We start from the raw sequence: 13,487 nt of genomic DNA on the forward strand, positions 1-13,487 counted from the left end.
TTTTAATGAATAACATCATGGTCTTAAGGCAGATGGACAATACTGTAGATTTGTGAATGTTCAATAAATTAAAAAAAAAAATAAAAAATCTACAGCCTAAATTCCGAATTTAGTAAGACATTCAAGACAGAAACAAATACATGGGAGGAATTTTGTTAGAGGAACAATAATAACAATAATAATAACAATAGTAATAATAAAACATACAGTCCCACAGTGTTTATTTTTGTACCACTATCTCATTCAGTGTATTCACTACTCTTCTTCCTTGCTCTGAGTGAACTGTTCATTGCATAAGGCACAGTGATGCATCACAGGATTATTGATTCCTTCAGGTGAGGAGTCCAGCACCAGACAGCAAGGCCTCTAACAATCCAGAGCTCATACATTCATTTCTGTTTCATTCCTATGACACAAAAAGCCCAGGAGACAGTGGACATCCTTGCAAATCTTACAGTGGAATTCACAGTACAGTTGGAATCAGTGTGAACACACGTTTTATATATATATATATATATATATATATATATATATATATATATATATATATATATATATATATATATATATATATACAGGGGTTGGACAATGAAACTGAAACACCTGGTTTTAGGCCACAATAATTTATTAGTATGGTGTAGGGCCTCCTTTTGTGACCAATACAGCGTCAGTTCGTCTTGGGAATGACATATACAAGTCCTGCACAGTGGTCAGAGGGATTTTAAGCCATTCTTCTTGCAGGATAGTGGCCAGGTCTCTACGTGATGCTGGTGGAGGAAAACGTTTCCTGACTCGCTCCTCCAAAACACCCCAAAGTGTCTCCATAATATTTAGATCTGGTGACTGTGCAGGCCATGGGAGATGTTCAACTTCACTTTCATGTTCATCAAACCAATCAGTCTTGCTGTGTGTATTGGTGCATTGTCGTCCTGATACACGGCCCCGCCTTCAGGACACAGTGTTTGAACCATGGGATGCACATGGTCTTAATGGTGCAATGTGCAATTAATGAAGATTGTCCACCAGGCTGCTCCAGTTTAGCCATGAAACCTCCCACACTACAATGACAGGTGTTTCAGTTTCATTGTCTAACCCCTGTAATATATATATATATATATATATATATATTTTCACACACACACAAACACACTTGTTTTTTTTAACAGTGACAAACACATTAAGCACCTTTCCTTTCAAAGTGAAGTCATGTTAAATGCCTTCAAAAAAAAAAATAATAATAAAATACCCCTCCATGAGTTTGGGGTGAGAAGTAGTGGTAGTCTGCCTTTGGATGCTTGTGGATGTCTCTTGTTTTTGATATGTTTGATATGTATAGTTCATTGGCAGTGGGTGCTGGTGATTAGAGACCTAATACTCTTGGTCCAGTATGGCTCTGAATGCGTAGGCTGGTTAAAGTTATGCTGTGCTACTTTCAAGGAACTTTCCCACTCAGTCTGTCATTAATGCATGCAAAGGATCATCTCATGGACAATGTTCAGATGAGAGTTCTCTGTACAGTGTAAGTTCATTTGTTTCCAGTGTGTTTTAAGTAGTCTGTTCCCAAATACCAAACGTAGATAGAGTGTCTTTTTTTCCCTTTATTAGGTGCCGTTGAAGTGACGTGCCACACTAGGTTCAGTCCGGTTCTCGGCGTTTGTCTTTGTGTAGTTGTAGCTCCTCCATCTTCTCTTGGAGAAACGAGCTAGGGGCTGAGGAGCCCCTCATTCTTGCTGGCAACGTGGCACTCTACAAAAATATTTCAAAACTTTAGTTACTGACTCTCATATTATTGATATCATTTCATAATACATTTTTATCAGTTTAACAACAGCTTAGGACAGACGCAGCAAAGAGTAAAACATTTAACACAAAAGGAATAGAAGAAATAATGCATATATTTCAATAGAAAAAGAGAGAAATATATTGCAATTTAATTTACCTGACTAAATATTTTGGTAAAAAATGCAATAATAATAATATAATAAATAAAAATACATTTGCCTTTATTTAGCATTCCTCAAGAACTGAAATCCCTTACAAATGTAGTACAAAGAACATCAGCAATCAAAAATACACTATAACACCTATAGCAGTGGTGAAACTAAGCATAGTACAAAAAGTATGAAAATTTGTGTTTCTAGATTATTTCTTTGTTGTAACAATGCTTCATGGCAATAAATCTTATACCGTTGGAAAGCCTGTCAATTTCCCTTTTCAATGGTGACACATTTGTAAGGATAATGCATTTGTGGGATGAGCAGCAGAGCTGAGTATGTGGCTTGTGCCCATGAAAAATGGGCCAAATCCTCTCTGCCAACGCCAAACAGCTTATTCTGCCATTGACTCATTTGGTGTTTGGTGGACTAGATGTTTGAAGTCTGAAGAAACAAGACGTACTGGAAATTTTACAACTTATTCACCAGCCTGGTCACACTGGCATCCCATTCTTCTATTTGTGCCAGAGTGACCAACACAACCACGTTGACTGATTTGCAACAAATGCTGGTTGAAGAATGAGATGCCATCCCACAGCATTTGTGACAGGAGGCAACTACCCTCCCAAGTAGCAACAAAGAAAACATGCTCCTTGCATTAACAGTCACAGCAGATAACAACAGAAGAGCAAATAGTCTGCACATGGATATTTTCACTGAATGTTGCAACAAAAACAACTGAAAAACAAAAACTAAATACACAACTAAGATAAAAGTAGAGACTTCTAGCATAAAAAGCCTGGAAGAAGCCAGATGGCAATCCAGATGGGCCAGTGTGTGTTGTTGTTTTACTGTTTTCCTACATATGAATGAGACATGAGGTAGGTGGATATTTGAATATGAAGGCTCTGGCACCTCACTCCTGGCTGCTTGCTCTGTTACAATCACTGGTTTGGACGTCATAGAATGTAGGCAGAGGTGAAGAACTTAAGGTATGATCACATTTGCCTCTGAAATAAACTAATTGCAAGGAGCAGAGACTCAGGAAAGCAAAATGCTATGGTTGTATTGGTTTCTTTCCTGACTGGCACCACATGTAAAATATGCTAGACAATATAAAAAATACTAGACAACATACATACACAATACAAAATCACTTATTTTAGCTTTCCTACATTCACTGAAATGAATATATTTCACAAAACTATTTTAATGAAGACAAAATTAGAATGAAAAAGCAATATGCAAATAGAAGTGTAATCCAAAATTTAAAGTTAAATATCCCATTTAGACATGCAAATTTGAGTTCAAAATTTTTATTCAAATTTAATAATTGCATTTACATTTGCATTTTGAAAGAACTTCTGTTGATCTTTCATATACAGGAGGTCTTCGGGTTACGTCAGTCCCGAGAAACGATGTTTCGTGGTTACGACATCTCCCATTTACTGTATAAAGCCTTGTTTCGACTTAAGTGGTTTTGCGTCGTAAACTTCGTAACGTGAACTTCGTGGTTGGTGTGCGCGGCGGAAGAATACACGGTTACGTGGCTCGGGATCGAAGAGGATAGGTGTTAGGATAGGATAAGTGCTTACAGTATGTTATTTACATACAGTATGTACGTATGTTCCGACTTACACCGAAAATCGGTTTACGACACGACGTAGGAACGGATCAACGTTGTTAGTCGAGGACCCCCTGTACTCTGAGATTTGAATGCTTTGAGTATCTTTATTTAAATGAAAATGTATTTAACAATTTGAATGTACACGTTTCATGTAATTATGCAACTGTGTCAAAATAATTTAAAAATGTATCCACAAATTGTATTTGCACTCAGTGAAAATGCATTTGAAATATAATATTTTATTCACCACTGCACTAGAAAGGTGGCAAAATTCCAATGTTAAAAGGGAAATAGCGCCACTTCACTTTTTATTTACATTATCACCCCCACTGCACTCATTCTGTGGCAGAATGTTTGTGAAATTGCAAACCAAGCAGATTCCATTGTCATTTTCACAGGCCAACTAGGCAGGCTAATAATAATAACAAATATAGGGCAAATAAATTGTTAACTTCTTGTTGTCATTTTCTAATGTAGTGTTGCAAATGTATGTTTATACTATAAACATAGTTCAAATTAACGGACAACCTGGCATTTGCTACTGTCTGCAGGGTTGAAACTTTAAAGCAGTTAAAAACAATTGCTCTAATTCCTTGCTGAAACATATTCAGACTGCTAACTGAGGAAAAACTGAAAAGACAAAATCTCAGAGTAACACACACCAGTCACGTTTTGAGAGCAAAATAAATGTGTTATTGGATTATCTCAAAAAGGATCTGGTCAGTGGCCATTTCTCTTGGAAACTTAAGAAGGCAAGAACAAGAAACATGAGGTGGAACCTGCATCAAACAATGGCAAGAAAGGACCTCTAGCAGATAAAGTATTAAGGGCATCAAGTAAACCATAATCAACCAGGAAGTGTACTATAAGATTTTCTCTTATTTGGCTCATCTTTTAGGAAACACCTTTATTAACCCCTTTGGGAAATTGCTTCCCTGCATTTGACCCATCAGTGGCAGTGAACACACAAACACACACTAGTGAGCAAAACTTCACACACACTAGGGGCAGTGAACACCTACACAACTGGAGCTGGGGGCTAAGCACCTGGTGGAAGCAATTTGAGGGAAGGCTGGCTCTGCAGAACCAGAAATCCATAGGGAGCAGTTGGATGTGATCCAGCTCCTCCCTCATTGTGTTTTCATTGGATTAGACTAAAACTGGCTCCTCCCAGTACAACCTAACCCTTACCCTAACCCTAATCTCCCATGAAGAAGGAGTTGGATGTGGCTGGAGCTGGATGTGATCCGACTCCACCAAGTGTATTTCTGGTTCTGCGGTGAGGAGTACTTGCAATTTGAGGGTTAGGTGCCTTGCTCCAGGGCAAGGGCTAGAGCAGTTTAAAGGTTAGGTGCCTTGCTCAAGGGCACTTCAGCCATAAATGTCATCACTGTCCAAACAATAACATGTATCTTCAAAATAGTAATTTCAGAGAAGGAAAAAAACCTTAAGTTTTAATGGAAGTGTATGTAAAGAGATTTTATTCCAAATAATTTTGAGCATTTCTATTAGTCCAATCGTCATGAAATGTTCACACAAAGTGTGACAGCTGCTGTGTTCAAATAATCCAGTAAATTAGCAATTGACAAAAAAGTAGATACATGTTTTTTTTGGACAGCATTAATATATTTATAGCTATATTATTTTATTTTAATTGTAAATCATTCTTAGTACGCTGCATCATAATCAATAATGTGGATCTCCACACTCTGAAAATTTTCTTACTTTTCTTACCCGTTCTACAGGGGAATGTGGTTTGCGATGTGCTACTTCTGGCGTCCACACACCAGGGTCTGTCTGAGTGGAGCGGTCCGATAGTATAGCCCCTTCGGCATCACAGTCTGTGCTGGTGTGACTTTTGGTGCTGTCTGATCCATTTCCATGAGGAAACACAAATGTCTCTTCCTCAGAACCTTGTTGAGCAGAACAAAGGAGACTAAGGACGAGACCACTATCAACTGAGTTAGCTCACTCTAAACACACAGACAGCTTCATTTTAAGTTGGTCAATGGGCTAGATTCACAGATAAATATTAAGCCTAAACTTTGGCACCGCAGTTTAGTCTAGACACTAGACACTTAATGCTTGACCTCAAGCTAGACATATGAAGACAACAACTGGCTCATAAGCATATTAATTATTTTATTGTACTAATATACTAAATTTTACGCTGTATTTTATGTAAATTATATGGATCTGAGACTGGGCTTGTCTTATGAAAGATACTCCTGATTTTTCTAATTTCCTTTGTTTGTATGACTATTCACGTTACAGTGTTGTCTGATGCGAATTGAAGTAAGGACAAAAGACTTTTTTTTTTTTTTAACTAACACCGTTGATGGCCACCTTCTTTACACAACTAATATGAGGACACTCACTCCAGCTGTTGCCTTTTGGCCTGAGGCCTGATCCTGGGCCTGGAGTACAGGGGCAAGATCCTCCAGAAACTTGGAACCTCTTCAAACATTCCATTGCCACCTGGTCCTTACAGTGCTTATGACAATTCACCCCACAGTCTGAGAGAAAGAGAAATGAACTGAAATCTTCAGCTTATTTAAATTACGATAATGATTAGTTAACATACATTTTTGGTTCTGCATCATTTTCAAGCAAACTTTGAAAGACTATTTAAGAAATCAGATCCAGTCGATAAACACAATAACAATGCCCTTCGTTTAAAAATTAGGGATTTATGTAATGGTCAAAATGTTTCACTTATAATACTGAATATTTTTTGTGTTATATTATACTATTATTAAATTATTATTTCTAGTATCTCCTTAGATAGAAGGTTTTTATGGTCTCACTCACCTTTGCAGTGGTATCCTTGCTTTATGACTCCCCACAGCTGATAGAAAATGGGCATAACAGAAAAGAGAATGAGCAAAGAAAGGTAAACACCAAGCCACCAATATATTCATATGCATTATAAAATTAATTGATGCTTTAACATGGAGAGGTTAGTTTCTGAGCTGCCATAAACCTTGTTTCCTTGTTTTGTCAATCTATTATTTCTGCAAGTTTAATTAGCTCATTCATTATCTGTAACCGTTTATCCAGTTCAGAGTCGCGGTGGGACCAGAGCCTACCTGGAATCATTGGGCGCAAGGCGGGAATACACCCTGGAGGGGGCGCCAGTCCTTCACAGGGCAACACACACACTCACACATTCACTCACACACTCACACCTACGGACACTTTTGAGTCGCCAATCCACCTACCAATGTGTGTTTTTTGGAAACCAGAGCACCCGGAGGAAACCCATGCAGACACAGGGAGAACACACCACACTCCTCACAGACAGTCACCCGGAGGAAACCCACGCAGACACAGGGAGAACACACCACACTCCTCACAGACAGTCACCCGGAGGAAACCCACGCAGACAGAGGGAGAACACACCACACTCCTCACAGACAGTCACCCGGAGTGGGAATCGAACCAACAACCTCCAGGTCCCTGGAGCTGTGTGACTGCAACTCTACCTGCTGCACCACCGTGCCGCCCATCACATTGAACATTAGAACCTAAATAATAGCTCCAGAACAAAAAACATAATATAATTTTCTAATATTTTCATATATAATTATCTTACTGACAGTGTCCCTCATGTCTGTTAAGGATTACAGCCGTGTTTAAAGATGTTCAGGTTTATATCTCTTTCAATAACTTGTGAAAGTCTGAACACAAAACTCCCACATTCTAGGATGTCAGCTGTAGGGTGTTTGTATGAGACTAATTCCACAGGCTGATGATGATACAATGGAATGCAGGGACATTTTGAACTCAATCCCAACTTTCATTAGGCAGAGCAGGTTTTTAGAAATTAAAAAAATTAGAAAAGTACTAGCTGAAATTTACATCAAGTTAGAAAAAGCGGTTAGCAAGATGGTCAGGAACTCCTGTTCCTTACAGAACTGATGCTGTTGTAAGACAGGGGGACAGGGGAAAGAGAAAGAAAGGATGCATGTGACCAATTTTTGTCTAGTAACAAAAATCCCTGAAGATATAAGTTGTATTTAATGTCACTTATGCTTTGTTCACACTGCAGGGCAACTTTAGTTGTTTTGACACCGAGATTGACATAGAGATGTTGGCTATGAATAACTCTGTTGATTATGTTTTTATTTGAGTGTAATTTCCAGTCATGGTTCTGAAATGTTTAATTACAGACAACTGGAACAGAAAAGGAAAGGAGGAGGTGGCATATGCCATGTTTTTGTTGCAGACAATGTGAGCAATTTTCTTGTTTTCCCAAAAAAATATATAAAAAAAATCTGTTTTGCCGTGTCAAACTGAGCTGCACTATATTTGAAACCACCTACAAAAGTGGCTCTAATCCTATTGGGCTTTCTGTCCTTCAGACTACTAAAACTACTTGTCTTGATCAAGTCAAATATGGTAAAAAATCACTTTTGCCCTGCTGTGTGAACAAAGACGTACTGACTTGTCTATGAGTTGAGTTATAAAAAGACTCACAAAGCCCCCACAAGTGTCACAGAAGGTAGGCCTCTTGTATGTAGTTTCATGGAAGTTGTGCAGGTTGTGGAGGTTATAGCCAAGCTTAGCACACACTGACATCCCTCTCATGAAATAAGATGTAATCTCCTCCCTACTGATTTCGCCTTCCCTGAGAGAAAGGAGGAACAACACAACATATATTATTAATATACGTGATAATCTTATATGTAGTACAGGATATATTTTTATGTTATTATTCATTCTTTCATTCCGTAACTGCTTATCCAGTTTAGGGTCATGGTGGGTCTGAAGCCCACTCTGAATCGTTGTGCACAAAGCAGGAACTCGCAGGCCCTTCGCAGGGCGACACACATTCATTCACGCACTCACACCTATGGATACTTTTGAGTAGCCAGTGCACCTACAACTGTGTGTTTTTGAAACACAAAACACCATGGGAGGAAATCGGAGTGCCCAGAGGAAACCCATTCGGACACAGGGAGAACACACCAAAGTCCTCACAGACAGTCACCCGGAGCGGGACCCTGGAGCTGTGTAAATGTGAAACTACCTGTTATGCCACTGTGCTGCCTTTACATAGTAACTTTTTTAAAAATATAAAATTCTGCAAGCTATGTATCCACAAACATTCATTCATTATCTGTAACCACTTATCCAGTTCAGGGTCGCAGTGGGTACAGAGCCTACCTGGAATCATTGGGCGCAAGGCAGGAATACACCCTGGAGGCCAGTCCTTCATAGGGCAAGGCATATACTTTGAGTCGCCAATCCACCTACCAACATGTGTTTTTGAACTGTGGGAGGAGCACCCAGAGGAAACCCATGCAGACACAGGGAGAACACACCAACTCCTCACAGACAGTCATCCGAAGTGGGAATCGAACCCACAACCTCCAGGTCCCTGGAGCTGTGTGACTACGACGTTACCTGCTGCACCACCGTGCCGCCCTATCCACAACCAATCACCTCAAAGTATCTGATTTAACTAAAACATTCAGGCCTATAGTGTATATATAAAAAGGTCAATGAATATAGAAGTTACAAAAGATAGATCAATAAAAAAGTTAAAAAATAACTTTTATATTACCCTGCAACTGAAGTTACCATTTCAGAGAAACCAAGAATTGTTGTGGCAAGTGTGATATATAGAGTGATTCTGTAAAAATATGTCTGTCCTGTGGATACTGTGAAATAATTGCTAAAGATTTTTTTCTCACCTGTCACTGTCATGTGTACAGAAGGAGAAGGGGAAGTTTGCAGCTATCTTTTCAAAGTCCTCTAGAGAGATGTATCCATCCATGTCCAGGTCATAGTTTTTCATGATGGACTGCAGAGGGAGACAGAGAGTATATGTGTGTATTATGTGTGTGTGCATGTGTTTATGTGTGTTTGTGGGTGTGTGAGATGGTCAAGAGATTTCCTCTCGATGGTTTGTTCCATTATGGTGTGAAGAGCTTTGAATTCAGTGCATTAAGGAAGTGAAAGAGTATTGGCAGGAACTGGATGCTGCTGTGTGACTGAGACAATATTTCTTACTTACATCCACCATCTGTTTGACATGTTTGGAGATAGTGTCTGGGTCAACTCGAGGAGCCACGCCAGACCCCCACTCTGCAACCACGGGTGGCTTCACAGGGGTCACAGGCTAGAGAGAGAGAGAGAGAGAATACAGAGAAAGTTTAGATATCTTTTAATCCCAAAAATATTGGGAGTCTTGAAATTTCCTGGAGAGAGAGAGAAAAAAAAGTTTAAAACACATACTCCCCCTGAAAACCGAGGTTTAGAGGCTTTCACACTTGAAGTGTGGTCAAAGGCAACTACGCAACCATGTTTAGAGAAAAGGGAGAAGCCAGCCAAGGAAGCTACTGTTTGAATTTTGTTGAGTTAAATATTATTTTTTCTGCAATAACTGCATTACTATGTGACAATATTTGTAGGTTTATTCGGCAGATTAGCAAATAGTGGTATCTCTTAGGAATGTAACATTTGATAAAATGTTTGATTTGATTCAAACCATTCATTAAGGGATGGCAGAGAGTATACCTTATATAAGATGAACAATATGTGAAATATGTAGTGAACTAAATCATTAAATGACCAGGATGAGTCTTCAGAAATTAAGGAGACATGCTAAGTTGAAGCAATGGTATCTCCAACAGCATTGCTGCAGCCATTCATTCATTCATTCATTGTTTGTGACCGCTTATCCAGTTCAGGGTCGTGTTGGGTCTGGAGCCTACCTGGATTCATTGGGCACAAAGTTGGAACACACCCTGGAAGGGCACCAGTCTTTCACAGGGCAACACACACATTCACTCACACCTACGGACACTTTTGAGTTGGCAAATCACCTTCAATTGGTATAGAATTTCAGCATTAGGAAACTATATTACACCACAGTTATGTCTTTCTTTTGACTTGTACCAGTAATTGTGTTTATATATTTTATTCATGGGCAAATGATGTATACATGTGAGTAGCGTAATCAGATTTAATGCTAGAATACAGGGCCATAGGGGAAGGGAAGTGGGTGAGAGTTGTGACAAATTCTACATAACACATTTTACAGGTAAAATATATAAATTGCAGATATTCAAATAGCCCAGCTGACTTCTACTCAGTTAGCTATTAGCACTGGGTTGTACTTCATAGCAGCCAGTGGTCTTGACAAGTTTTTTTTTTATTATTTTGCTGCATATTTGGCATATTAAACTCTCTGATTTAGCCTACCTGAAGAAGCTATATTCCTTTTAAACTTAGTTGTTCAAAGAACAAGCTCATTTTTCCATATCAAAATCAATGTCTGTGAATGTTTATTTTGTAAAATATTATTTATGCGCATTTTGAATGAATGAAAACCATTTCTGGCTGAATGTCCATGAAAAACGTGATTCAGGAACATGACTGTCCTATGAAAAAATGCATGTCTGGTCACTGAATAAAATAATTACAGACAAAATAATTACTTTGAATAAAATAAGTAAAATCCATGATTTACTTTCTTCATTGTAAGACACTACTGTTGTGTGAAATGTTATGGAAATTTTTTGGAAGGAAAAAATGTTCAGAGAGATCCACTTAGCAACTTTAAATCTCTCTCAGAAAATCAATGACTTCCGAAAGCTGCAAAGTTCAAATAAAAAAAGAAAAACCTCAACAAGTGGAGTGCGTTTACATATTAAACACAGACGGGCACGCTGAGAGGGTGATAGAAGAACCTTTGTGTGTATTAATGCCCACGCTCCAAGTTAAACAGATAACAATCAGCCTCCTGTAACAGAACAGGCGCTTTTTTGTGGTTTTCTTTGAAGTGTGTATGCACACAGACAGCATACTGCTCCTTGTACACATACACACAGCATGGAGGGATACTCCCTATGCAGAAACAGGTCACAAGGTCAGTTCACATAAGGTATAACATATTTTGAATATTCCAAATAAAAACACACAAAAATATAACCGAGGTCAAAGTTTATCAGGTCATCCTTTGTTTGTGCTATGTATTGGTAGATAGTTTGTGATTATATTATATATAAAACAGATGACCTGGAAGATTGTATTGGATGATGCTGCAAACATGATAAAGATCTAACTGTGTATCAATATGATACTTTAATCCGCAATGACCCAGTTAAAAGTGCATTGTTTTTAACTCTAAACCTGCTTTTATCTTCTTGTTTGTCAGTGGTCACAGCAATTACTGCAGTGGCTTAAAACAGGAAATCTTGCTGCTTGCAACTCACTGTAGTGCATTTGTTTGTTGCTTGTCACTTGCATTCTAAATCAGGCAAGGGTATATTTTCAGCTTGAAAAGTTCATTTCGATTGTTCCCTTTGGGTCAGTGAGGTCATCATTGTACAATGATGTCTAGAATATCTTCTACAAGAAGTGTATGTCACTATTTTCCCTCGAATTAAATGCATATATCAAAATACAATTACTGTAAGTAAACTTAAATACACTTTATGTGAACTAGCATGCTATGTTCATACAGGAACAATGTACATATTCAATTAAATTAAATTAATTATGCATTTTCAACATAGGTAAATTGTGGACATGTATCATTATGTACTGATATATTATGTACATCAATAATAACTGCAGTCTAATGGCAGCCCCCTGGTCAAACTGAATGTCTTGCTACTTTATTTTTGTATTAAATATCCATATTTGATATTTTTCATGTAACATTTGACTTAGAATGACTTATCTTTGCAGCATGGACCCAAGAACAGGTTTAAAGAAAAAATTAAGCATACAAACATATTGCACTGCACACACACAAGACTTCACAAAAAGACACTAACTAGGGGCCTATTTAAAACCCCTTTAAACACCAGAGATTAGTTGCATTTGCAGGTTTGATGTGAAATCCTTTCAGGATTGGGGAGAGAGTGACCTCTGGAACTATGGAGGGAAATCCTCAGGCATATTCATTCATTTATTGTCTGTAACTGCTTATCCATATCAGGGTCTAACTACCCAGGATCCTACCCAGAATCACTGGGTGCAAGGCAGGAACACACCCTGGAGGGGGCGCCAGTCCTTCGCAGGGCGACACACACTCACACATTCACATCAATAGAAATTTTTAAATAGCTAATCCACAAATTGTGCCAATTGTGTGGGACACCCTCATTACAAGAATGTTTTACCAGTTCATTGCTCAAATTTATTTACCTGAATTTTGGGGTTTTTGGGCTCCTTAGCATAAGACAGCTCATAAATCTCATCCTCTGTGTAGTACAGGTCCAGAGACAGCTGTGTTGAAGAGAGCAGAAACACACACAAATCATCACTTCATTCACATTTAATTTTGCGTTGTCTCTGGCCCTGAGGTCTGCATATGTTTTACTTTGTTCTGTGTTTTCAGACTTGGGCCGATAACAAAAACTCACTGTGTTGTGTTATTTCACTTTTTGTGTGGTGGTAATAGCTCTGAAACCCCAAATGCACTAATGCATTCAAAAAGGGATTGTCTTTTTCCATAATATGTCAGTTTTAAACCTGCCCAAAAAGCAAGGCTGACACAAGGCTGGTGTTTTAAGCTGAATTAAGCTGTCTTTTTTTTTGTTGAGTGCAACATTGTTGTAACTTGCTGTCCACAGTCTCTGTGCTATCTAGTAGAACATTTTGACACTTTTGGCATTCCAGAAAGTGATATATTGATGGCCAGCCTGTGTGCTGAGGGGCTGGGGCTAGTAAAAACATGCTACACAGAAAACAGATTTAATTTTTTTTTCTTTTTGGGTAATCTAATTTTGATTCTTGGCTGGCAAAGCACCACTGCAACCTCACCTAATCCAAAAGCTTTACTAATTTTAGATAAATGGAATGTTGGTATTTGCTGACCACATTAAGAAGCACTAGATACCTGCCCATACCTATACAGACTGTAATTAGCTGATGAGATTAAATCGTGGTAGTGTACAGACAAACAA

The 13,487-nt window shown here is 38.4% G+C and overlaps 1 protein-coding gene across 5 annotated transcripts in view; it reads right to left on the reverse strand.

The window, feature by feature from the left end:
- Positions 1-581: 581 nt before the first annotated feature.
- The window catches only part of rasgrp4 (RAS guanyl releasing protein 4), a 34,235-nt gene continuing 21,329 nt past the window's right edge, over positions 582-13,487 (reverse strand). For 4 of the 5 annotated variants that reach the window (XM_066684744.1, XM_066684743.1, XM_066684741.1 and 1 more), the window contains exons 10-17: positions 12,727-12,807; positions 9,584-9,688; positions 9,261-9,370; positions 8,041-8,191; positions 6,373-6,409; positions 5,940-6,077; positions 5,287-5,474; positions 582-1,746 (exon numbers count right to left, since the gene is read on the reverse strand). In XM_066684744.1, the coding sequence (XP_066540841.1) occupies positions 1,636-1,746; positions 5,287-5,474; positions 5,940-6,077; positions 6,373-6,409; positions 8,041-8,191; positions 9,261-9,370; positions 9,584-9,688; positions 12,727-12,807 (921 nt within the window). In that variant the 3' untranslated portion in view covers positions 582-1,635. The remainder of the gene's footprint in view (positions 1,747-5,286; positions 5,475-5,939; positions 6,078-6,372; positions 6,410-8,040; positions 8,192-9,260; positions 9,371-9,583; positions 9,689-12,726; positions 12,808-13,487) is intronic. The other variant, XM_066684742.1, reaches the window with a different exon arrangement.

The sequence above is a fragment of the Hoplias malabaricus genome, chromosome 11, assembly GCF_029633855.1.
Source record: "Hoplias malabaricus isolate fHopMal1 chromosome 11, fHopMal1.hap1, whole genome shotgun sequence".
In the NCBI taxonomy this organism is placed as follows: Eukaryota; Metazoa; Chordata; class Actinopteri; order Characiformes; family Erythrinidae; genus Hoplias; species Hoplias malabaricus.